This window comes from Ctenopharyngodon idella, chromosome 9 (genome assembly GCF_019924925.1).
Source record: "Ctenopharyngodon idella isolate HZGC_01 chromosome 9, HZGC01, whole genome shotgun sequence".
NCBI classification, from domain to species: domain Eukaryota; kingdom Metazoa; phylum Chordata; class Actinopteri; order Cypriniformes; family Xenocyprididae; genus Ctenopharyngodon; species Ctenopharyngodon idella.
The window spans coordinates 4,352,455-4,379,846 of record NC_067228.1 but is presented as its reverse complement, the minus strand read 5'-3'; the positions used below and the strand labels follow the sequence as shown (position 1 = coordinate 4,379,846).

Below are 27,392 nucleotides of genomic sequence, written 5' to 3'. Positions count from 1 at the left end.
AAAAAATGAAAATGCTGTCATTATTTACTCACCCTCATGTTGTTCCAAACCCGTATGAGTTTCTTTCTTCTAAAATAAGATATTTTGAAGAATGTTGAAGAACAGTTGACGGTAACCATTGACTTTCATAGTATTTTTTTCCTACTATGGAAGTCAGTGACTATCGCCAATTGTCTGGTTAATGATGACAGAATTTTCGTTTTTGGGTCTTTAAAGGAATTTTCACCCCAAAATGGACATATTAATTATTTACTATAAATTAAGATTTATACTTTTTTAATTTAGTTGCTATAAGTAGCTTACGAGATAAGTGGCAATGTCTTATTCCTTAACGGATCATTCTTTTGAGTCGGACCATTTCAATGAATCAGGTTATCTGAATGATTTGTTTGAAAAATTCGGGCACGAATCTGACAAACTTGTTGAAGGATCCAATAGCAGCAGTTAACAAGAATATAAATAAGGCTTAAATTAAGCAAATCTATTATCTGTCTTCAGAAGATCTGTTGTATTCAGTAAATTTCACGAGTGGTCTTAGACAATTGGGCCTCACTGTATAAATAAAGCCACAAAATTAACCCACATATGAGATTTGAACAACTGCACTTCTGATGTAGAGCCAAGCATTTCACCTCAAGCTTTCTTAATATTTTATCATAAACGCTCTGCCTGTACCATACAGGTGAGGCACACCAATTGATCAAAGCCGAAGGCCTTTTTCACTCATAAATGTGGAATATATAATGCTAAAACGTCTTCTCCAGGAAGGAACAATCAGAGCCCCCGAAGTGAAGCGTCCGCAAATCAGTGGCTGCTAATGAAGCTGGAGACGTTGTTCTTGTGTTTATTGTTTATTATGGAATGCAAATGAGCAAGTGCTGATTGCACTCCCACACAAATAGCTACATCTGTCTGTCGTTCTTTGTGAAAGAGCGAGAACCTAATTGAATCCTGTCTTGTTATTGCTTTTGCAGTCACGAAGGGTCAAAGACGAAAACCAGCATGTAAGTTACAGTGATCCTTTTTTTACCTTTCGAAATGGCTGTTTTTTAATTAGTTGTGTGGGGTAATGCATCGCTGCTTTGAGTGTGAAATCAAAACTGACCCTGTTTACATTTGTAATGCACATTACTGGCTTTATTTTGAATGATTCATCTGCACAAGAAAAGAAATGTTTGTCTTTGCAATCTTTCATCAAAACTCACTCCGCCTCTGAAATAACTTTCTTTTTCAGCAGTTTAGGTTGTTGTATGTAATGTAGCCTTTCTAAGGGTATGTTCACACTTGGCATGTTTGGTTCGATTAAAACGAGCCCTTGTGTGATTGCTCTTTTAGTGCGGTTCATTTGAATAAGTGTGAACGCTACCATCCGAACCCTGGTGCGCACCAAACAAGTGGACCGAGACCCCTAAAAAGATGGGTCTCAGTCCGCTTCCAAACGAACTCTGGTACGATTCGAATGAAAAATGAACGCAACACAGACCAAAGACATGTAAATGAACCAAAAACAAGACATGATGTCACAAGATGTAACCCTAAAAAGGACAGAATGCTCAAGCACACCTGTTTTTTTCTCGTCATAGTCTTGATGTTGCCCATTACAGTTCAGTACAGGCATCAGAACTGCATCTCCTCGCAGCAGATCTTCGCTGTTTTGACTCCTTTACACATTTTATAAACTGTTTATAAACACATTTTATAAACACACTTTAAAATTTTTATCACACACCTTAAAATCCTGCCAATGCACTATTAGTAGGGCTGCACGATTATAGTTAAATTGATGATCATTATTATTTTGCTCAAAAATTATAATCATGTTTATTAATCACGAATTAATATCCAGATATTCCAGAGAAAGATAATAAAAGCCATTTCACGTTTCACTTCACCTAATAGGCCTGTAGGTGGTGCATGGACTAACCAACAATAGCTATAGCCACGTTTCCACCGCAGGAACTTTCCCCAGGAACTAGGGACTTTGGGGTGGTACTCGGTGCGTTTCAACCACAGGAACCAGGGTCTAAATGAAGCTTCAGGTAAAAATTTCCCCCTCAGAAAGTCCCTGCTCATGAGGTAGAACTCCACATAGCATTTTATTTCAACCACCTTTTTTAAAAGTCTGTTGCAGTGCGTTGTTTGCTATTCGAATCAACAGTGGAGTTTAAAAAGTACGACATTTGAATGACGACGAGGTTCAGGATTTATTAAGCTTATATGCGAAGGATGAAATCCAGCGGGAACTGGACAGTCGTGCGCAGTCCTACGCCACTGGACTAATCTTCATGGTACTTTAGACCGTGACGGAAATGCTGACAGCAACAGGTCTGGGGGAAAAATGTTCCTGGGGCAAATTGTTCTGGGAAATTTCAGTTTTCAATTTCAATTTATGCACATTTTGGGATATCGCATAAAAAACTGCAGGATGGAAAAGCCAAGATGCGCATTCATTCAAAAATTGTGCATAAAAAACGTATGCACTCATCTGAGTCGGATACATTTTTATCAGATGAGAAAACATTAGCATAAACTATGATGGAAACACATTTACCAAATAAATCCCTTGATTTGCATAAAAACAATGGGACGGCACGACTGGACTAACCAGCGGACCGATCTTTTTGCACAGCATCTGAATTGCTGTTTTCTGAAAGTCTGCCGTCAAAGTGGTTTGGTATAATTAGCTCCCATGACTGCGTTTCCAAACAGTAGCATCCGCCTCTGAAAGCAAGATAACATGTTTATTGCATTTCGTCTGCGCTCTCTGAGACGCAAGTAATTTATTATATAAGAAAATTATTATATACAGTGGCTTCTCCTACTTTTCTTAGTTATATTTATCACAGTTTATCAGCAAGTGATGATTTTGTTCTCTTCGACTCACTGGATGAAATTGTGGCTTTATTTGTGAATATTTTATGCGATATTCCAATTAAATTAAATTTGCAACTGTGGATGCAAACATAGCCTATGATAGCTTCATCAACCGGAAAATCAATACAAAAAGGTGGCTCTTAATCTTAATTCCAGTAATTACAAATGTTACATTTTTACTTTCTATTGTTGCACAGAAGTTGCTTAAGTGCATTTATTCACAATCATGATCAAGAGAAGCAGACATTGTTATCACGGATAAAATACAATTAATCGTGCAGCCCCACATTTAGGAGGGTCTTGGACAATATTGGACAATACCACCTAGTAAGCACACAGAACTGCTTAGCAACGCCCTGGTAACCACCCCAAACACCTTCATGTTTCATTGTGGTGAGTTTTGCATGGGAAAATATCACTCGTATTTTCTTCAGAAAACATTACAACCTAGTTAAAACATCCTATTTTACTCGGTCAGTAAGTCTTAATTTTATTCAGCAAGGACACAGTTTGATCAAAAGTGACAGTAAAGTAATAAATAATGTTACAAAAGATTTTTATTTCTAATAAATGCTGTTCTTTTGAACTTTCTATTCATCAAAGAATCCTGAAAAATGGTTTCTATAGAAATATTAAGCAGCACTACTGTTTTCAACATTGATAATAATAAAAATTGTTGCTGAAAATGCAGCATTCCCATCACAGGAATAAATTGCAATTTAAATATATTAAAATAGAAAACAATTATTTTAAATTGAAAAAATATTTCATAATTTTACTGTATTTTGATCAAATAAATGCAGGCTTCAAAAACTACTTTCAATTTGCACTACAGCTAAAATCCTAGAAAGCTGTACAGGCTGTAAATGTGAGCTCACAGACACAGGGGGCTCGACTGACTATGTTTGGCTGTGAATAGATTTAATTAACAACTAAAGTATCGTTTGATCATTTAATTGAGAGTATCGAGGGATTGGCCTAATAAACTACGTATTAAATAATTAACAAGTGTGGCCTATTCAACCGTATTGGACAAATAGCAATTAAACAGCGCAAACACTGAACTTATTTCCTACTGTCTGTGTGTGCGTAGCCATCTTCCACTCATATTTTCTCCCAGTGGATTACCAAATGTCATGACTTTTAGTTCAGGCTTTGAGGTTGTAGAAAACCCATTTCCCCAGCTGCTGAAAGAAGTGTCCTTGGAGGGAATGAAAAGAAACAGTGAGGGGCGGAGAGATGTCTTTCTGTACCTTCCTTCACTTATAAGCACTCCATTTTGCCTCTGCAGGGAGAAGTGAATGCTAACAGTCTCCCGCTAGAGGACCTGTCCATTCAGCATCCCCAGGTGAGGGCCGGTCGGCACTGACAATGTTGCTGTGATTTGTCTTGATTCTGTGGCCCTGATGCTCCTTGCTGTGAGACGGCTGGTCTCTGGGCTGGCTGGACACGACCCTGGGGGCCGACTGGCCTTGAGGGAGCCTATTAAATGTAATATCTCAAATAAAAAGAGTGAGAGTAGATGCCTGCTGCTGCAGCATGTGAAGAGTTTCTATTCCAAAACCTAGTAAGCCACCTGCGGAGGAAGCATTTTAAGGCTGCGGACACAAAATGGTAGCTTTTTTGAAGTCTACGGCCACATTGCATGCATCCTTTGTGAAGAAGGCAATTCTATGATGCATTTAGTGTTATTTATATACTACTATAGTTTTTATCAGTATTTTAAATCAGCTTTTATTTTTATATTCTTAGTTTTTGTTTTAATTTTAGCTTGGTTTATATTAATTGGGTCAATGACATGACAGGTATTTTTTTTTGTCCAAAGGCCTTAATAATAATAAAAAACAAAGATATGACATCCAAGGTATGTAAGGTAGTACAACTAGATCTCTTTTATTGAATCCAAACAGTTTTAATTATATTTTGCTACATATAAAGGTATTTTAAAGATTTTGAAGTGTCAAAAGGTCATTCGGTTTAACCGCCCAAAGGCCAATACAGCCATTTCATTTGTGATCTTAAAATGTAATACATTTTTTATTCTGGCATGATTTTATAACATCATATATCAACATAGTGCAAAATTGTATTAATATTATGTGTAGAAGTCGATGCTTTGTTATGAGATAGAATGTCCGGAAAAATGAATTTCATTGATGTCATTCGGAGTAACAAATATAAAGGGACCATTTTGGATCAAGTATCATGTGACAGGATGTGACATCATTCAGATGCCTGCAAAGGACCACATGGTTGTGAAGCAAAGTAACTAACTCTCTCTTAACTATTTAAAAAATTCATGTTTTCACTTGCTCATACGCATGTCCCGAAACATCAGGTCATTCGGTACAACCACTATAAAACATGGAAAATGTAATATTTTAAAAACGTATATATATTACTAAATATAAAATGTTTGACTGTCCTTTTGCTAGCTAGCTAGATATCAGCCTGTTAGCATTGTTTGAAAATATCGTCATTCGGTATAACCAAAAGTGTCATTTGGTAAACCCAAAATTTTGGTTAAACGAAAAAGTTTAATTTTGGTTAAACTTTTTTTGGTGACAAATTTTGCAAATTTTGGTGACAATCTTGTGACAACAGCAGTGATAATTGATTATAAAAATCACATAATCTCATTGTTAACACTTAATAAAACTTCAAAATTAATTATATCTCCGTTTGTGTTTTTGTATTCTTTTTTTTTCAGTTTTTTTATATTAGTGTTTAGATTTAATTTTTTTTATTAGTTTTAGTTTTTATTTCTAGTTTGTAATTTTAGTGCTTCAGCTTTTAAGTTTTAATTTTAGTTAACAATAATAACCCTGATGCATTGTGATAAAAATGTTGAACAAAGTGAGAGAAATGTTGATTAGCATTCTGTAAGCATCAATAAAAATGGCTCAGTTTAATTAAAATATTAACAATTTTGTTATGGCTAATGGCTGAAACTAAAATGTCTACTATTTTGTCTGAGTAAATCAAAAATAAAACACTAAAAACTTAAAATCGATCATGCTACAAGTGAATTTAGGTGTCACGACATTGTAATGTGCAATATGAAAAACGGAAATTTACTTTCAGATTTGCTTAGAATTATTAGTGTATTTTTATACTTATACAGTATTTATTAACATTTTAAATTAACTTTTATTTTAATTTTTTCAGTTTTCATTTTAATTTCAGTATAATTTTTAGTAATTTGCTTTTGCCGTTTTTATTAGTTGTTTTTCAATATTTTTATTTAGCTTTATTTTTATTTCAGTTTTAGTTTTAGTCATTTTTAGTACTCCAACTTTCATTTATTTATTCTATTTCAGTTAGTTTCTAAGGCAACATTTATAATTTTTATTTCATTTTTATCTAGTATTTCATCTCTTTTTATTTCAGCCTTACGGTATTTCAATTAACGAAAATAGTTATTAATAATTTTAGTTTTAATAATTTAGTTTAATCTAAACTAGTCAGTAACAACACAGACTTTTAGTGAGCATAAGATGACTTCAAAGGTAATCTAAATGTAAACATGCACAATAAAATATCAGATATTGGCCAATATAAATATTCATTCATCATAAATATTTAAATATAATAACAGCTAATAACATTTATGGTAATATAATAATTCCTAATTAAAGACTGTTTTACCCAATGTTTGTGTGGGTTTGACACTGTTAGCTTCTGTATTTATTTTCCCGTCTTGGTTCAGTAATAATATGGGTTGACTAGAGCAATTTTATGTACTTCACATCTCCAATAAGACCTGTGTGTAAGCACCAGCATGTGGTGTAAAGATCTTTTAACCTCAACAACCGGAACACTTTTGGCATTAGAAAGTAACTTACCTTTATGTTTTGTTTTTCTGTCCAGGTTCAACCGTTGGAGAAACCCTCAAGCGTTCAGGGAGCGGTCAACATGGTCCTGAGGTTAAGGTGAGCGAGCTTGTTGTCGTTTCTCTTTTTTCTCTGTCCCCCTTCAAACTTGTTTTATCTTGAAAGAGCTGCTTGTCCTCTGTATAAAGTACAGTGTGTACGTGCTGCTGTAAGAAGTGTGTCTCTTTTTAAACGATCTCTTTCACTCCATCGCTCGCCTCATGTTGAAGTGCACCGTGTTAATGCATTTTCTCAATCGCCCTAGGTAAGTGTGGGAAGAGGTCCCTTAACTCTGACCTCGTGTTTGCATTCCCCTGCCTGAATTTGCGTTTGAGCTCATGCAAAAGACAGACTACAATCTGTTCTCAGATCACGTCTAAGGCCAGGGAAGCCAAAGTGAGTGTTTTACGTATTTAATGTCAGCATAAAACAGAAAACGTTTTCCTTAGTAAAGCAGCTTATCGAACAAGGAAAAATGTAGGCCTTGTTGTCAACGCTGCCCCATGACTTTAATAAATTAGCTTCACTACTGAAACTCAGCTTCATTTCTAGTAGAGAGATGCTGCACAGACTCGGGTAATTCACACACATCTCTCTCTCTTTCTCTCTTTCTCTCTCTCTCTCTCGATAGACTAATTCATTCAAATAATATAATTCGATCAAATAAATGTTACCGCACTACTTTATCACCATTTCTGATTTAAAGCAAGAATGCTAGATCTAATGAGTTGTAGCTGACAAAATAACTGTCACTTTAACACTTCCAGTCAAATTTAGCACTGCAAACCTCAATAACGGCTTTAGTTGTCAATGCTGGCAAATGACCATTGTATAAGCGGGATGTTTCTTTGCCTCCGTGTCGTGCATTAAAATCATTTTAATGATTATTCCTTACATATACTTCGGTTCAAAAGTTAAGGTTGGCAAGATTTTTTTTTTTGGCAAGACTGCATTTATGTGATCAGAAATACAGTAAAAACAGGAATATTGTGAAAAATTATTTCAATTTAAAACAACTGTTTTCTATTTTAATATATTTTAAAACATTCCTGTGATCAAAGCTGAATTTTCAGCATCATTACTCCAGTCTTCAGTGTCACATGATCCTTCATAAATCATTCTAATATGATGATTTGCTGCTCAAGAAATATTTATTATTATTATTATCAATGTTGAAAACAGTTGTGCTGCTTCACATTTTTCGGGAAACTGTAATAATGTTTTTTTTTTTATTATTTAGGATTCTTTGTTGAATAGAATTTTCAAAAGAATAGAATTTATTTGAAATAGAAAGCTTTTGTTACATTATAAATGTCTTTACTTACACGTTTGGTATATGTTATGCTATCTTGAAAAATAATTTCAAAGCGGTTTACATTTTTAACCTTTTAATCTAAGAAATAGGGCTTTTTGAAAGTATCCCTTTTTCATGAAAAATGTTCATTATCACAGGTCCAGGTCAAAGGTCAAAAGTCATATAACACAAACTAATTTAACTAATTTGCGGAAAGATGTCAGTACACGCCATTTTTCAAGTTTAAGTCCACCAACGTTAATCTCTCCCATCTGGTTTGTTTGTCAGAAAAAATGGTGGAGTTGATGTTATGATTGGTCAGATCGGCTGCCAATCAAACTCCAGCGAAGGGTGAATTGATTCCGAAAAAATCCAACCCTGCAATTTTTCACATTGAATACTGAAATATGTAACATTATGGATATAAAATGGGCTTTTCACATTGATTTGTTTTGTTTTAACATAATGGGCCCTATTTTAACGATCTAAGCACATGGTCTGAAGCGCATGGCGCAGGTGCACTTAGGGCGTGTCTGAATCCTCTTTTGCTAGTTTAAAAACGGAAAAAATGGTCAGTCCAAAAGGGTTGTACCTAGTCTCTTAATGAGTCATGGGTGTGTTTTGGGCGTAACGTGCAATAAACCAATTAGAGTGTCATCTCCCATTCCCTTTAAAAGCCAGTTGCGCTCGTGCCATGGCGGATTCGCTATACATGGTGGAATTTGCAAGCGTAAAGACTGAATGCTTCTCCAGAGAGGAATCCTTTTATTTTTAATATTTGGCATGTTTGTGTGCTGCTGTGTGTGTGTGTAACAAGCAGAGTGTATGCGCATATTACTAACACACCCTTTAAATAAAAAAAATATTGCGCCATTGACTTTAGAGCAGGTTTTTGTTGGTCAACGGCGCAGTTGTTTTCAATTGTCTCAAAATAGCAACACGCCAACAATGCACCTGAACAAACCTCGTTTTCAGACCAGCACGCCCATGGGCGAACAGATGGGTGCGAGTGCATTTGCTATTTAAACAACGTGGTGCTGGACATGAAAATGATAACTGCGTCGGGCTGAAACTAGCAAAAAACACTTGCGTCGCTCCTGCCGTCGCATTGCGCCGGGTGTATGTCAGGGCCCAGTGTGGTTCACGGAGGGCTAAATATTTAGCTACTGTGATTTTTCTTTTAGCTCTGTGTAACACTTTTTACTCTGTTTAAATCCAGCAAAATCAGCATAGAAATTGCGAAAAAAATCCACAGACTTCAGAACTAATCATTACATTGAAATCTTTCTGTCTTTCATCCAATTATCCTCAACAGCCTCAGTTTGGAATGACAGAGAGAATGAACCGTGTGAAGAGCCTTTTTCAATTTTCAGCATCGAAACTTATAAACAACATTGATTCTGTGCCAAAAACGGGCACCTAATCAAGCTGCATGGACAGCTGAGTTTGAAAACCTCATCACAGAGAGAGAGAGAGAGAGAGAAAGCTGTGGCAAACAGATGCAGGAGAACAGAGATGAATGGCTCACATCCATTTGCACAGTGAGGTCAGCAGCGAGAGCAGGTGTTCGGCTCATCAGAACGGATCAGGATAATGGCCAGGAAAGCAAGGGATAGACTTGTTTGTGTATGTTTGCTAAATGATTTAAAATGACTTTAATTAACTCTGCAAATAGTTCTTGACGTAAATACATGCAAGCAAATCAAAAAACGGAGGCTGTAAAGCGCTCTCTTCTGATTACTTGTCCAAAGCGGAGCTTGACCCGAGTTGATCTGAATATTTGGCTCGATTGTGAAATGGATTTCGGCAAGGTTTTTGTTTGGCTGTGTGAAAAGGTTGGACCTGAATAACGCTTGAATAAATCTACAGACCCGGTGCAGTGGAAGTGTTTGCGCTAGATACCATCTAAATCCACGGATTAATGCGAAGTATGAAAGCACTGAATTACAGCGGTCCAAACTATGGCTGGCCGATCACAATGGTGGCTTGTTTGGCAAGGAAAGTTATTACGTTAGTTTCCTGATATTCTGATAGATTTCTTTGTGGAAATTGAAACGCGGTGTGAAATCTCCCGATCCCATCATGAGGTATACAGAGGCATGAGTCTATAAATCTGGGGTTTATTGGGATTCAGCTGGCAGACAGAAAAATGTTGGAGTTTGATAAGATAATAAGTGATGTGTGGAGTGGCTCGGAGAGAGCGAGCAAGGAATTCTCAAGACAGAGGATGGATTTCTAGATATTGCTTTGAGTTTAGATCCTCTTCAGTGCCGGCAGTGTGAGAGACAAAACTCATTAGAAAACAGATAGTTCTGACTCTGGATTCTGATTGGATGAGAAGCGCTCATCTGTGATGCACATTCAAGTTGCTTGGGAACTTTAAACAGATCTGCATTCATTTTGTCAATGAAATCAATTACTTGTGAATTATACCATGGACAAAAATATTTATTTTATATGCTTGATATATGTTTATTAAAGTAGTATACATGTTTATATACACTTCCGTTCAAAACTTTAGGGTCAGTAATTAAATATTTTATTCAGCAAAGATTAAATTGATCAAAATGATCAATTATCAATTCAACATTGATAATAATAGGAAATGTTTCTTGAGCTTTAGCATATTAGAATGATTTCTGAAAGATCATGTGACACTGAAGACTGGAGTAATGATGTTGAAAATTCAGCTTTGATCACAGGAATAAATTACATCTTAATATATATTTAAATAGAAAACAATCGTTTTAAATTGTAATAATTTTTTACAAGACTACTGTTTTTACTGTATGTTTGATCAAATACCTGCTAATTCATACTAGCAATGTGTTAATATGCTAACAACATGCTAATTCATGCTAGCAGCATGCTAAATGTTAACAAAATGCTAAAACATGCTAGCAACATGTTAGAAATGTGTTATGACATACTAGAAACATGCTAATTCATTTTAGCAATCTTCTTTGGTGAACATACAAGACTTATTTTAAAAATATTATTTTAAAAATATTACTAACCACAATGTTTTAGGACACTTTTTGGACCCAAATGAATATGACATTAAATACTGACTAAATTTAAATAATAAAAGACATGTACAAACAAGTAATACAGTAATTTTACCACAGTTACCAAAAAAATTACAATTCTCTCATTATTTATTCACCCTCATGTCATTCTAAACCAAATGTTCCAGACTTTCTTTTCTCTGTGGAACACACACACACACACACACACACTCACACAAACACACACATAAACTCTCTCTCTCATACGGAGCCCCGCACATGACACGCAAAAAAAAAAAAAAATTAAATTGTGCGCACGATTTACTGTTTCGTTCCCTCGATTTACTAAAACGTGCGCACAATTTACTAATTCCTTCCCTCGATTTACTAAATAGTGTGCACGTTTTACTATTTCATTCCCTCGATTTATAAATCATGCGCGCACACGCACACACACACACACACACACACACACACAAAAGATATTTAGATTTTTTATTTTTCTGTCCATACAATGAAAGTCAGTGGACTCCAGTGTTGCATTCTCTTTCAGAATATCTTCTTTTTTGTTTCACAATTGAAACATGACAAAATGTTTCACAAAACACAAAGTCATACAGGTTTGGAATGGCATGAGACAGGTGAGTAAATGAATACAGAATTTAAATTTTCAGGTGAACTATCGCTTTAAGAGAGTTCTGCTTTGTAAATTCACTGCAGTGAACGGTCTCTCGTGGCATATTGCTTTATTATAGTGCCGCACATTTTTCTTTGTAGGTTTTGTTATTAAAAAAAAAAAACATACACGCATGCAAAAAGCAAACACAAAATAGAGATTAGAATGGACAATATTGTGTTTTTGATTTGCTTTTGAATTCATGTTCATATATTATTCATATAAATGAGCCCCACAGACTATTTTTCCCCCACATTCTCATTTGAGATAATGCCATAGAGTTTGTTTGAGAAAGTTTCTCTGCGCAGAAGCTGTTCTCGCTCCTGTGTGTATAATAGGGTCTGGGTTGATGTGATAACAGCGTCTGCTGGCTCCTCCCAACACTTCATTATAGACCACAAAACACACACACACACACACACACACACACTTCCATATGTTCCCTAGACCCCCTATCCAGTGCACAAAGCCATTGCTCTCTTGAAACAGGCCAAGTGGAGAGGCAGAGCTCAGGGAGGTGTAATTATTCTAACCTTGACATGTAAATGAATGCTCAAGTCCAGCATTACTCTCTGTTCCTGCTGCCTGACTCTCAGCCAAGACTCACAGTTCTACTCTGAGAGAATACTGGATTTAATGAGGCTGAGAGTCTTGAACTGAAGAAGTGTTGAAGTTAACTATAGATTTTGCATCAATACCCAGAAGTTAGTGGCAATTTAGGGTTAGTCCTAGACTAAAATGCATATTTGAGCTGTTTGAACTGAAAGCAACTTGCACTGACATATCTGAAAATATGTCACTGCCATTGTCACCAGTAATGTTTTTTTCTAGGGTATGTTTATAAAAGCTACCCTAATTGAAATAAGGCCTAATCCTGGCTTAGCCTAAGCCCTGTCTGTGAAACCGGCCCAATGTGAAATTGTTGATGTAGTCATGATACCAAAATTTCAGTAGTCAACACTAGGTTTGAAAAACTGGCTCACTTTCATTTCATGCATGTGAATCTCTATCTATCGATTCATCTGTTCAATCTGTTGTTTAACCTATTGTTCGATCAATCTATCTATCGTTCGATTATTCTATCTATTGTTTGATCTATCTGTCATTTGATCTATAGTTCTATCTTGTCGATCTGTCGTTCAATCTATTGTTAAATCTGCCGTTATATCCACCTATCTATCGTTCCGTCCGTCCATCGATATATCTATCGTTATATCTATCTGTCGTTATGTCTATCAATCTTTCGTTCTATCTATCGTTCATTCTATCTATCTTTATATCTATTGTTCGTTCTGTCTATCTATTGTTCGTTATATCTTTTTATCGTTATATCTATCGTTCGTTCTATCTATCGTTCTATCTATCTATCTGTCTTTATATCTATCGTTCGTTCTGTCTATCGTTATATCTATTGTTATATCTATCTATCGTTCGTTATATCGTTATATCTATCTATCTTTATATCTATTGTTCGTTATATCTATCTTTATATCTATCGTTCGTTCTATTTATCGTTCGTTCTATCTATCGTTTATCTATCGTTTGTTCTATCTATCGTTCAATCTATCGTTCTATCTATCTATCTATATATATATATCATTCGAACCTATCCATCGATCAATTTATCTATCGTTCAATCTATCTCTCATTCAATCCATCCATTCATCTATCTATCTATCTATCTATCTATCTATCTATCTATCTATCTATCTATCGTTCGAACTGTCATTCAACCTATCCTTTGATCAATTTATCTATCGTTCGATCTATCTATCTATCTATTGTTCAGTCCATCCATTCATCCATCCATCCATCGTTCGGTCGTACTATCTAATGTTTGATCATACTATCTATCTATCTATCGATTTATTGTTTGATCTATCGTTCTATCTGTCATTCTATCTATCGTTCTATCTTTTTCTCCCATCTATCGTTCTATCTATCTGTCGTTCTATATATCTGTCATTCTATATATCTGTTATATCTATCTGTCATTATATCTATCTATCGTTATGTCTATCTATCGTTATATCTGATGATGATGATTAGCCATTCAGTCGTATCTGACTCTTGGTGATCCGATGGGCCAGCTCTCGCCATGCTTTCTGGTCTTCTGCTTTCTTTTTCAGCTGTTCTATACCTAAGCCAGTGTCACTTTTGATGGTGTCGAGCCAACGTGTTTTTTTTCCTTTTTCCACTAACCATGCTGAGCACTGTTGCGTTTTCTAGTGAAGCCATTCGCATCACATGGCCAAAATAGGTGAGCCGCAGTTTGGTAATTTTTCCCTCAAGTGACATCTCTGGTTTGATGCGCTCCAGGACCTCTCTGTTGGAAACCCACACTGAGCATGGTATCCTTAGGAGCCTCTCCAACACCATAATTCAAAGGCATCAATCCTTCTACGGTCAGTTTTTTTCAGAGTCCAGCTTTCACGTCCATATATTGATATGGGAAATACAATTGTCTGGACTAACCTGCATTTGGTTGTGAGATTGAGGTCTTTGCTTCTCCAGATTTGGTGCATGCTTGGCATTGCATTTCGTCCTAATGAAATCGTTATATCTATCTATCATGATATTTTTCTATCGTTTGATCTATCATTTTATCATCTTGAGAAATGTTGCTTTTCTGGTTTGAATTAGGTGTTTGTATTTTTCATATTCATTTTAAATTCTACTTTCAAATTCGAATTGCGAATCTGCTTTCTGTTTGCTAGCTCAATTCAAATCCAGTAAATGAATTAAAATTTAAAAGGCGTTCTAAATTCAGTTCTGAACAGTGCATCACCCTGGTTGATACCAGTTGGTGAAATTTCATGAATTTTAATACTGGTATTGCTACAACAGCAAAAACTAGTTTGTTATTGAACACATGCTCTTTTGTGTAAAGTTAAATGTTATTATATATGTTAACAAATTAAATTAATGCCGTGTACAGTAGGCTTCAAGTATTTCTCAATTGAGTAAACATTGCTTCAGGTTTTTCAACTAATTAATCAAATCAGTATTGAAGAACCAAGAAACAAATGAGCAGTAAATGGATTTCTTTTTTCCTTGTCAGTGTTGTTGTTGAATTAATATTAAATATTAAACAGACAGCAGCAGATCTGTTAGGGTTCAGTGACACTGTGTGTACTGAGATGCGGTATTTTAGAGAAAAATAAAATCATATTATTATTTACATTTACTTAAAGTAACAGTCTACCCAATCATTATATACTCGCTCTCATGTCGTTCCAGACCTGTATGACTTTTTTTTTTTCTGTGGAACACAAAAGAAGATATTTTGAACAGTGTTGGTATTCAAACAGTTTCGTTTCCCATTGGCTTCCATTGAACTGTCACAAAAATAATGCATTTAAAAGAGAAACGAAACTGTTTTTATTGGGCTATCCCTTTTACATTAATATCATACTAAGAATTCACGCAAGCAGCGTTTTCCAGGAAGCGTGAGTGTGGGTTAGGGTTACTTCATACTTATGAGTTTCAAGTTTCAAGTTTCGAGTTTATTATATTTATAAAGCACATTTAAAACAACCTTGGTTGACCAAAGTGCTGTACAAAGTTACCTATGTAAAGAGCTTTGAGACTGTAGAAAGATGATTACATTTCTTTTTAGTGTTTTAGTACCATCTAAAACTTCCAAATTGAGTGCTGCGATTTCTCCCATGCATTTTTCTATAAGTGGTCTATCTTCACCTTTACCGCCTCAGGTTGAGCTCAGACTTAACTTACTAAAGCTAATGTCCACTCACTCCCAGTGGATGAGTTTTTAGTTTTATTTTCCTGTTAGAATAATTGTGAGTGATTGACTCTTTCTTTGTAAGCCTTAGTGGATCTAAGATAATGGCACCAGGGGAACGCTGAACCTCATATGTGTAGTCTTCACACGCATTTAATCAACTAGTGGTGTTGTTATCCGGCCTGCTGGCTGTGAAGGCATTTTTACTGTCGCTCTGGCTCAGCTCACGCTCAATGGTTTTAGCTGAGTCCTGTCAGCTCCCATTACCCAACAATGAGGCGTTTGGCCGATCATCTCTGACAGCTTTTGTGGCGGAATATGATACGGATTTGTCCCTGCCTCACAACTTCGCAGGAGTCTTACTCAAAGCTCTTTACGCGCCACTAGTGTGTAAAGAAGCTCCGGAAGCGGGAAGCTGCGTTCGATTTGATGCTCTGCACTGAGGCCTCTTTATGGACGGTGAATTACATTTAGCTGAATTTCACAGTTGTGAATTCAGCGGGTTAGATTGTTTTTTCTGACAGGCAGTCTAGTCCAGCTTTCATGACTCACATCAGGGCTTTAATGTAAAGAGCCTCACAAAGTTACAAAGTTGCAAAATTGCCTGAATATATATTTGAGCTATACATGTGTATATATATACACATGTATGTATGTATGTATGTGTATATATATATGCATATTTTGATTACATTTTTAATGAAATCTGAGAGATTTCAGTTGACACTTAAAAAAGTTCAAAAAGAGATCATAAAACTAATCCATATGAATTGAGCGGATTAGTCCAAATTATCTGAAGAGACACAATCACTTTATATGATGAACAGATTTAATTTAGGCTTATATTAACATGTAAACATTTATCAGCTCATACATCATTTGTGGTAAACGGAAGCTCAAGCATGTTTGCTTGACGCGTGCATGAACCAATGAGGTTCATTCTCATGTTACACAACATGTTTGAGCTTCCGGAAGAACCAATGAGGTTCATTCTTGTGTTACGCAGCACGTTTGAGCTTCAGCAAGAACCAGTGAGGTTCATTCTCGTATTACACAGCACGTTGGAGCTTCAGCAAGAACCAATGAGGTTCATTCTTGTGTTATGCAGCACGTTTGAGCTTCAGCAAGAACCAATGAGGTTCATTCTCGTGTTATGCAGCACATTTGAGCTTCAGCAAGAACCAATGAGGTTCATTCTCGTGTTTCGCAGCATGTTGGAGCTTCAGCGAGAACCATTGAGGTTCATTCTCATGTTACGCAGCACGTTTGAGCTTCAGAAAGAACCAATGAGGTTCATTCTCGTGTTACGCAGCACGTTGGAGCTTCAGCAAGAACCAATGAGGTGCATTCTCGTGTTATGCAGCACGTTTGAGCTTCAGCAAGAACCAATGAGGTTCATTCTCGTGTTTCGCAGCATGTTGGAGCTTCAGCGAGAACCATTGAGGTTCATTCTCATGTTACGCAGCACGTTTGAGCTTCAGAAAGAACCAATGAGGTTCATTCTTGTGTTTTGCAGCATGTTGGAGCTTCAGAAAGAACCATTGAGGTTCATTCTCATGTTACGCAGCATGTTGGAGCTTCAGCAAGAACCAATGAGGTTCATTCTTGTGTTACGCAGCACGTTTGAGCTTCAGCAAGAACCAATGAGGTTCATTCTCATGTTGCGCAGCACGTTTGAGCTTCAGCAAGAACCAATGAGGTTCATTCTCGTGTTACGCAGCATGTTGGAGCTTCAGCAAGAACCAATGAGGTTCATTCTTGTGTTACGCAGCACGTTTGAGCTTCAGCAAGAACCAATGAGGTGCATTCTCGTGTTATGCAGCACGTTTGAGCTTCAGAAAGAACCAATGAGGTTCATTCTCGTGTTTCGCAGCATGTTGGAGCTTCAGCGAGAACCACTGAGGTTCATTCTCATGTTACGCAGCACGTTTGAGCTTCAGAAAGAACCAATGAGGTTCATTCTCGTGTTTCGCAGCATGTTGGAGCTTCAGCGAGAACCACTGAGGTTCATTCTCATGTTACGCAGCACGTTTGAGCTTCAGAAAGAACCAATGAGGTTCATTCTTGTGTTTTGCAGCATGTTGGAGCTTCAGAAAGAACCATTGAGGTTCATTCTCATGTTACGCAGCATGTTGGAGCTTCAGCAAGAACCAATGAGGTTCATTCTCATGTTGGGCAGCACGTTTGAGCTTCAGCAAGAACCAATGAGGTTCATTCTCATGTTACGCAGCATGTTGGAGCTTCAGCAAGAACCAATGAGGTTCATTCTTGTGTTACGCAGCACGTTTGAGCTTCAGCAAGAACCAATGAGGTGCATTCTCGTGTTATGCAGCACGTTTGAGCTTCCACAAGAACCAATGAGGTTCATTCTCATGTTACGCAGCACGTTTGAGCTTCAGAAAGAACCAATGAGGTTCATTCTTGTGTTGCGCAGCATGTTGGAGCTTCAGCAAGAACCAATGAGGTTCATTCTCATGTTACGCAGCACGTTTGAGCTTCAGAAAGAACCAATGAGGTTCATTCTCGTGTTTCGCAGCATGTTGGAGCTTCAGCGAGAACCATTGAGGTTCATTCTCATGTTACGCAGCACGTTTGAGCTTCAGAAAGAACCAATGAGGTTCATTCTCGTGTTACGCAGCACGTTGGAGCTTCAGCAAGAACCAATGAGGTTCATTCTCATGTTTCGCAGCACGTTTGAGCTTCAGAAAGAACCAATGAGGTTCATTCTTGTGTTACGCAGCACGTTTGAGCTTCAGAAAGAACCAATGAGGTTCATTCTTGTGTTATGCAGCACGTTTGAGCTTCAGCAAGAACCAATGAGGTTCATTCTCATGTTATGCAGCACGTTTGAGCTTCAGCAAGAACCAATGAGGTTCATTCTCATGTTATGCAGCACGTTTGAGCTTCAGCAAGAACCAATGAGGTTCATTCTCGTGTTTCGCAGCATGTTGGAGCTTCAGCAAGAACCAATGAGGTTCATTCTCATGTTACGCAGCACGTTTGAGCTTCAGAAAGAACCAATGAGGTTCATTCTCGTGTTACGCAGCACGTTGGAGCTTCAGCAAGAACCAATGAGGTGCATTCTCGTGTTATGCAGCACGTTTGAGCTTCAGCAAGAACCAATGAGGTTCATTCTCATGTTGCGCAGCACGTTTGAGCTTCAGCAAGAACCAATGAGGTGCATTCTCGTGTTATGCAGCACGTTTGAGCTTCCACAAGAACCAATGAGGTTCATTCTCGTGTTGCGCAGCACGTTTGAGCTTCAGAAAGAACCAATGAGGTTCATTCTCGTGTTTCGCAGCATGTTGGAGCTTCAGCGAGAACCACTGAGGTTCATTCTCATGTTACGCAGCACGTTTGAGCTTCAGAAAGAACCAATGAGGTTCATTCTTGTGTTTTGCAGCATGTTGGAGCTTCAGAAAGAACCATTGAGGTTCATTCTCATGTTACGCAGCATGTTGGAGCTTCAGCAAGAACCAATGAGGTTCATTCTCATGTTGGGCAGCACGTTTGAGCTTCAGCAAGAACCAATGAGGTTCATTCTCATGTTACGCAGCATGTTGGAGCTTTAGCAAGAACCAATGAGGTTCATTCTTGTGTTACGCAGCACGTTTGAGCTTCAGCAAGAACCAATGAGGTGCATTCTCGTGTTATGCAGCACGTTTGAGCTTCCACAAGAACCAATGAGGTTCATTCTCATGTTACGCAGCACGTTTGAGCTTCAGAAAGAACCAATGAGGTTCATTCTTGTGTTGCGCAGCATGTTGGAGCTTCAGCAAGAACCAATGAGGTTCATTCTCATGTTACGCAGCACGTTTGAGCTTCAGAAAGAACCAATGAGGTTCATTCTCGTGTTTCGCAGCATGTTGGAGCTTCAGCAAGAACCATTGAGGTTCATTCTCATGTTATGCAGCACGTTTGAGCTTCAGCTAGAACCAATGAGGTTCATTCTCATGTTATGCAGCACGTTTGAGCTTCAGCTAGAACCAATGAGGTTCATTCTCATGTTATGCAGCACGTTTGAGCTTCAGCTAGAACCAATGAGGTTCATTCTCATGTTATGCAGCACGTTTGAGCTTCAGCTAGAACCAATGAGGTTCATTCTCATGTTATGCAGCACGTTTGAGCTTCAGCTAGAACCAATGAGGTTTGTTCTCGCGCGTCATTCTGGTTCGGTTGAGCTTCTGTTTATGTTCACTGATCAATGTTTATATGTGAGTAAAAGCCTAAATTAAATCTGCTTAATATTTTTGTGGAAACTGTTTTTCTCAAGGTTTTTTGATGAATAGAAAGTAAAAAAAAAAACAACACACATTAATTTAAAATATAAATGAAATTAAATAGAAAAAGCAGAGAGATGCTGTAGAGATGAATTTGGTTTAAAGCACCATGTTATGCACAATTTATCAGGAAAAGTTGTACAATTTGGCATGATTTGCATATTACACTCTCAGTTTTTCCACACACTTGGATGCGTCTGTTTTAAAACGATCCATTATTGTAATTTAGGTTCATCTTTAGCAAACTCAGCTTGAAACCTTTTGATTTGTGAGTCTAACATCCCAACCAGAGACTACCACCCCATTTTTCAGACGAGACAAAACTGAACAGAGTGAAACCTCATTAGAGCTGGACTTTAAATTAAATTAACTCCCTCAATTAAAGTCATACTCTTAAGTAGTTAGCAGCTCTTTAGAGGAAAATAAAGTGCACAGAGAGGAAAAAAAGGTAAATGGTTCTTAAGTTAATTGTTCTTATTGATAATTGTTAACTAATTGTTCTTAAACTTAATTGTTCTTAAAGGTGCACTCAGTATTTTTTATTTCATAAAAATCAGTATTTTTTACATCATTTTTTACATTATATTTTTTTCTGTGAAAGTTTCACATAAAAAAATCTATATTATAGATTTTGTAATATAAAAATTTAAGTTAAATGTGAATAAGCGTAAATAAAATGCAAAAAAAAAAAAAAAAAAAATGCTATCAGGTGTAAATATTTAATTGTGTACATTACAGCTTTGTTTTGATTTTGAAGTTTTCATTGATTATTAAAATGGTAATTGTGGTGAAAATGTGCCTAATTATCATTTAAATAATGTCATAATACAAACGATCTTAATTGTCCTAAAATGCATCCATTTTCTTTAAGCAAAATATAATTTATTTTCCTATTTTTCCTTATGATTTTAGGGCTGAAATAAAACTCAGTCGTGTTCTTGCCAGTTTTCTTGAAATTCACCCTGTTTGTTTGGTTGTTAGGGTCTTTTGCAGTCAAGTGGTTATGTCTCCTGAGGGAAATGAGGGATATCAGATCAGTTAGATGAGAACCAGAGGCCCCTGTGAGCAGAAAAGTGAGAAAACAGCAGCAGGGTGCTGATTTCCTCTGGCCACAGGGTGAAAATATCACCTCGAGCCAGCAGGAGACAAGTGTCAAGTATGAGGGCTTTCCGTGCCTTGCAGCTCTCTCAGGATTGATTGGCTGGATAATGACGGCAGGCCAAACAGGATGGCTGAAACACACCAGCCTGAAGGGTGGCAGGCCACAGTTTACGCAGGACATCGGTGTGTTTTTGGGGGCGCATGTGTGTGCGGTTGTCTCTGCGTGTAAGCTCGAGAACTTGACCTCCAAAAACTGTCAAAACATAACGACAGTGAGAAAATTGGCTCTAAGATGTCTGTGCTGTGTCAGGTCACAGCTGCTGGCGATGGCTACGTCAAAATATCCAGCCGGTGAGGACAGAAGGACAGCGACCTGCTTTTGACACTTAAAGATGCTGCAGTGTTAGAAATAGTTTTTTTATTAAGAGGCAGTGTCTGTCCCCTCAAATTAATTTTTAGGACTTTTTTATGTATATAAAATCATGATTTGGACAAAAACCAAAATATAAGATGATTCACAACAAAAGAAAACATTATGATACACTAAAAACTTATATTATATTATATTGTATTATATTATATTATATTATGTGACCTTTTATCCACAAAACCAGTCATAAGTCGCAGGGGTATATCTGTAGCAATAGCCAACATTACATTGTATGGATCAAAATTATCAATTTTTCTTTTATGCCAAAAATCATTAGGATATTAAGTAAAGATCATGTCCCATGAAGATATTTTGTAAATTTCCTACTGTAAATATTTATTTTTGTGCGTGGATATGCATTGCTAAGGACTTCATTTGGACAACTTTAAAGGTGATTTTCCCAATATTTTGATTTTTTTTTTTTGCACCCTCAGATTCCAGATTTTCAAATAGTTGTATCTCGGCCAAATATTGTCCTATCCTAACAAACCATACATCAATGGGAAGCTTATTCAGCTTTCCGATGATGTATGAATCTAACAATTTTTTTAAATGACCCTTATGACTGGTTTTGTGGTCCAGGGTCACATATTATTATATTATATTATATTATATTATATTATATTATATTATATTATTAAATTTATATCTATTATTATTCAATTTACATCTATTATTTTTCCATTTTTAACTTATTTTTATATTTCTTATATTTAATTAGATTTCATTCTGATTGGATGAGGCAAGTTGCATTTTTTTGTTTTTTTAGTTGAGCATGATGAGTGTCATCTTTTGCTCTGTTCTGAAGTCTGCCCATCAAACATTTTTTTTGTTTTTGTTTTTGTTTTTGGCAACAATATATAATTAGTAGCGTTTTCCCCCCAAGCCCGGGTTATTTTCTGATGCCAGTAGATAGAAAGCAATAGAATAAAAATATCGAAGCCTTAAACTGAAAGGACAATAGCATTGCATAGGAGAAAGATATATATATATATATATATATATATATATAACATTAAAATCACTAACAAAAATCTGGTTTTATTCCATCTCCCTGCTAAGATTACTTCACACCCCTACAGACTACTTTTTATTAGCTCCATAACGGATTCATCGCTGCCAGCATGATGGTTTAGCTTTTTAAAATCCTTTTTAGTCTTCAAGGTCCACCGTGCCATTGACAACCCACTATGCATCATAATGTGGGATCGGCTATATAAACCTCTTAAATTTGGTGTTCGTATATTCGCCTAGAGTAAGATCCCGTTCCTCCGACGATCAGTTAAGTGACCTACTTGAGAGAGGGAGAGAGTCAGAGGGGTGGAGAGCAACACCAGTGATGATTGCTGTCATTATAATCTAGTACTAGAGAAAATGAGGCTAATGCAAGTGTCAATCTGCTAAATAAGTCCACTGGGCTCAATAGCACAGCTGGAGCTCTGGAGCAGCGGTTAAAGCGGGCGCTGAAGGAACTCACACACACACACAGCTTGGTGATATAGAGTCTTTACCTTTCATGAAATGAAACGGCTAAGTACAGTAAATGCATTATCAGGCCTTTTAATGAGCATCAGAAAAAAAAAAAAAAACATTGTTAAGGACTAGACTGTGCCCTAACCAGATGTGACAATGCACTTGGTGTAGTAGATGTTTGTTTAACCAGGTATATCTCAAGTCAAGTCATATATATATAATAAAGGAGACAAATGTTTGTAGAAGCAGTCTGCATGCCTAGGTGCTTGATTTTATACACCTGTGGCCATGGAAGTGATTGGAACACCTGAATTCAATGATTTGGAGGGGTGTCCCAATACTTTTGGCAATATAGTGCATATAGTTTTGCACACTTTTTATGACAATGTTGTGTCTGAATGTTGACTTTATAATTTTTATGTAGTTCTCATTATATTCTCATTCCATTCTTCTTCTGATGTAACGAGTACATCAGGTGTTATGGGAAGTGTTCCCGGTTCTGGCTGACCTAATTTATGCAGCTTAACAATTTACATGATTTGAATTATAGAAGTAGATAATGTGTTATGTGTATGCCAGGTTAAAGAGATGTGTTTTTAATCTAGATTTAAACTGACAGAGTGTGTCTGCTTCCCGAACAATGCTAGGAAGATTGTTCCAGAGTTTAGGTGCCAAATAGGAGAAGGATCTACCGCCTGCGGTTGATTTTGATATTCTAGGTATTATCAACTGGCCTGAATTCTGAGATCGCAATAGACGTGAAGGACTATAATGCGTTAAGAGCTCGCTCAGGTACTGGGGAGCTAAACCATTTAGTGCTTTATAAATGATTAGTAAGATTTTAAAATCTAGACAATGTTTAATAGGGAGCCAATGCAGTGTTGACAGAACCGGGCTAATATGGTCCTACTTCCTGGTTCTAGTAAGGACTCTAGCTGCTGCGTTTTGGACCCGCTGTAGTTTAGTTATTAAGCTGGACACAATCCCTCTGTGATGCATGACGAGGTTCATCATCTCCCGTAGCTGGGTTGACTTCAGTCTTCTCTCCTGCTTAAATGACTGGAAGCGAGCTGGTGCATATTATTTGTGTCCTTTGCCTTTCCCCTGCAAATGTAACTTTTATGAGGTTGTCAACCCTTGTTGCTGAAGCAGAACAGACTGTTTGATGTTAGAGAGAACAAAGCGAAGGTCTGGCTCAGATCTCACCAAATACACAGGGGTGGTTTATCATAAACATCAGTGTGAAGAACCAGAGCGTAGCTGCGCTGCAGGTGTGTTTACTGAACATGGCAGAGCCTTAGGATGATGAAGATTCGCTTCATAAAACACCAGAAACCATAATGCTAAAGCATACCAACTATTATAACCCACTTTTATAAAGTATCCACCCCCATTTTTAAGAGATTATCATTGTTTTTAGATTTTCATTTGCCATGACCATCTCGTCTTGTAGTACGATACCAAATATTATATATAACCAAAGAAGCAAAACATTTTAAATTGTTCCTGCATCCCTGACAATGAGATGAATTCAGGAAAAACACTAGTGAGCTGCCAGCTGTATCCCCTGTGTCTTAAAATGTTTAAAATGTTAAAATTTTATATATATATATATATATATATATATATATATATATATATAATCACATTTGCTTAACTCTGACTGCAAGTTCAAATGATGGAAAGTGATATTTATTGTGTGTTTGTTTGTTTTATACTGTTTTATTTGTTTTTATTTATACTTTTGTTTTCTTTTGGGACTGTGAAGCACTTTGGACAACTAACGTATTAAATTGGTGCTATATAAATAATACAAATACAAAATATATATATATATATATAATTGTACACTTTTAAAAGTATACAATTGTGTAAAAATTATATATATATATATATATATATATATATATATTATAACTATATCTCATAACAAATTATTTATTCATTTACTATTTTTTGTTTTCATTAACTACATTGTAAAACTTTGTTGTTTTCAATGTCTATTCATTTGTACGTTTAAAAAACTGATATATTCCCATTTTTATGTTTGAATTATTAAATTGATAATTTATTCCTTCATTTTAATTTTAAGTGTCATGTCTAGTCCTCCACAGCAGTACCATCCTTTTCCATGCAACAACAGTTCATAGTAACACATCAATCTCCAAAAGGGATAAAAAAAAAAAACCCCATCATAAATAGGGATGTGTCGAGATGACTGACAAGACCATGGTGGAGGATTTGTTGCACAACAGAGCCTAAGTGTCTGACGAATGTCTTATCTTTAGAATGCTCACTCACATTCAAACGCGACTTCAATACCCCGCAGTTTGAAAGCGACTCCCTGATGAATGCAAATATCTCCCAGTTTGAAAGCTATCTTAGGCTGGGCTGTGTAGTTGTGACCATCTCTCAGCTCTGTATCCTGCTTGAAGAAAAATCTGGTCTCTATTTGCACTTTGAATATTGAGAGAGTTCTTTGGTTATGGTTGCACTTATTGTTTACACTTAATAAGAAAACTGTGTTATTCATTTTTATTTATGCTGTTTTTATTTCTATGATCAGTTTGTGGAAAGGAGTTCAGTTAGGAGGTCAAAAGTTGAGCTGTCTCGTCAAACCTCTAATCATAAATGATGACAGATCCATTAGTGGTATGAAATGCTGTTTAACTGCAGATCACCTCACAGTACAGTGAAGCCTTCCTTCATTAAACCAACACAAATGAACACAGCCCTCCTCCTAAAAGCTCACCTGAGCGCTAGTTTAAAACGATCTCTCCTCCAAACCCCTGTAATTACAGAAAAACCTCGCTGGTTTACAAAACATGGCGATATTGGCAATGATGGCTTGCTTACTGGCACAGTGAAATTTTCCGAAATGATTATCTGGAGAGCTCTGAGGACAGGACTCAGCTGAGGCTTGTGTGTGTGTGTGTGTGTGTGTGTGTGTGTGTGTGTGTGTGTGTGTGTGTGTGTGTGTGTGTGTGTGAGTGTGTGTCAGGCTCGGAAAACACACTCAGTAAAACAGCACAGATGGGCCGCGATCACACTTGGCTTTCTTACAGACAGACGGACAGGTAGACGCCCATTTCTCACCACAGATATCTCTTCTCTCTCTCTCTCTCTCTCCCTCTCCCTCTCCCTCAGGAACTCAAGGAAGGAGTTGAATGACATACGGTTTGAATTCACTCCAGGGCAAGGTCAGTGCACCTCATCATGCATCAGCCACAGTCGTAGCATTATGCTGCCTTCAAGTCCTCTTGGGAAGTTTCCACTTACGAGGCTTGGAAACATTATTACGACGTGATTTAGATTGGAATGAAATGAACACAATTTCTTTTTCACTTCCCGACAGACACTTTTAAAGCTGCTTTTTTTTTTTTTTAGCACTACTACAACATAATAAAGATAAAAGAACGAGTTTATGCTTTGTGTATATTTATCAATCTCATGATTGATGGGAAATGTAATTTGTCAAGCATGTTTGTTTATAAACAAGCCTAATTAATAATATCTTTTTTATAAGCACACAATATTTGTTTCTGTCCACTAGGATTATTTTAAAGAAAGAAAGTGTTTATATAACTTAAATTAAATTATTTTATTTTTAATCAGTCATTCTAGTTTTGAAGGATATATTACAACAGCTTTAATCTCTTAGAAAAAAGTGCAAAGCACAATTTCCCTGATTTTAATACAATGTAAAATGTGATTATATTATTAATTTAATAAGTCTAGAGGGAAAGTCTGTTCAAATATTGTGAAATTTAATCTTTAACACTCTTAATAATGAGGGAAAAGTAATTATTTCAATTTGGTATTTATGTCATAACCATTATACCAAGTATTTCAGAAAAATGAGAAGTAAGGAGCACATCTTTGCAAGGGTACCAGAGTCAGTCATTCATTCATTTAAAGAATGTATTTATTTTTTGGGTGTCAAAAAGTGTTGCAGAATGTATGTAATGCCGTGTGAATGCAGCGTAAGAAATGATCAATTTCATAAAATTTTTATAAAAATTAATTGACTGCTAGCTAACTTGTTTGCATTTTCCCAAAAGTAAAATATGTCATTTCCATTACACGTCATTACCGCAACACCATTCCACATGATACCACTTGAAGTTTGATCAAGACCATGAAATCTTTATTCCAAGATTTTAACATAGAAGAAACCTAGAAAAATCACTCATGAACTAAATGTGCAATCACTGAAAACGTGACTATGATTAATACCAATTTAATTCCATGCCGAAACGCCTCCAGCTCGATAAGCCGGCGCTCAAAGAAAATCCAGTTTCCTGCTGGTAATTATGACACTGTGCTGGTGTTCATGTGCGTTTTATAAAAATGATCTTTCCAGAGTGACTTGAAGGCAGCATTAGCAATAGAAAAAACTTTAAGAGGCTCTCTGTGTGAGAGATCTCACAGGGTTCCTTCTGTTCTAAGTCTGACTCATGTGCTCTGACTCTGTGTGTGTTCAAAGAGCATAGATCTGGGTATGTGGTATGACCAAAATCTCACAATTTATTCATAATTTTATATCACAATGTAGTTATTATTTTTGGTAACACTTCAATTTGATTATCCACTTTTGACATTATACTAACTATAAGTAACTTTGCAACTACGTGTCAACTAA

The 27,392-nt window shown here is 36.5% G+C and overlaps 1 protein-coding gene and 1 long non-coding RNA gene across 4 annotated transcripts in view; one reads left to right on the top strand and one right to left on the bottom strand.

The window, feature by feature from the left end:
- The window catches only part of LOC127518482 (uncharacterized), a 241,839-nt gene that overhangs the window by 151,404 nt on the left and 63,043 nt on the right, over positions 1 to 27,392 (bottom strand). The window lies entirely within an intron of this gene.
- The window catches only part of stk39 (serine threonine kinase 39), a 75,985-nt gene that overhangs the window by 36,892 nt on the left and 11,701 nt on the right, over positions 1 to 27,392 (top strand). For all 3 annotated transcript variants that reach the window (XM_051905167.1, XM_051905168.1, XM_051905169.1), the window contains 4 exons: positions 975 to 1,004; positions 4,166 to 4,222; positions 6,745 to 6,806; positions 25,898 to 25,950. In XM_051905167.1, coding sequence (XP_051761127.1) covers positions 975 to 1,004; positions 4,166 to 4,222; positions 6,745 to 6,806; positions 25,898 to 25,950 — 202 coding nt within the window. The remainder of the gene's footprint in view (positions 1 to 974; positions 1,005 to 4,165; positions 4,223 to 6,744; positions 6,807 to 25,897; positions 25,951 to 27,392) is intronic.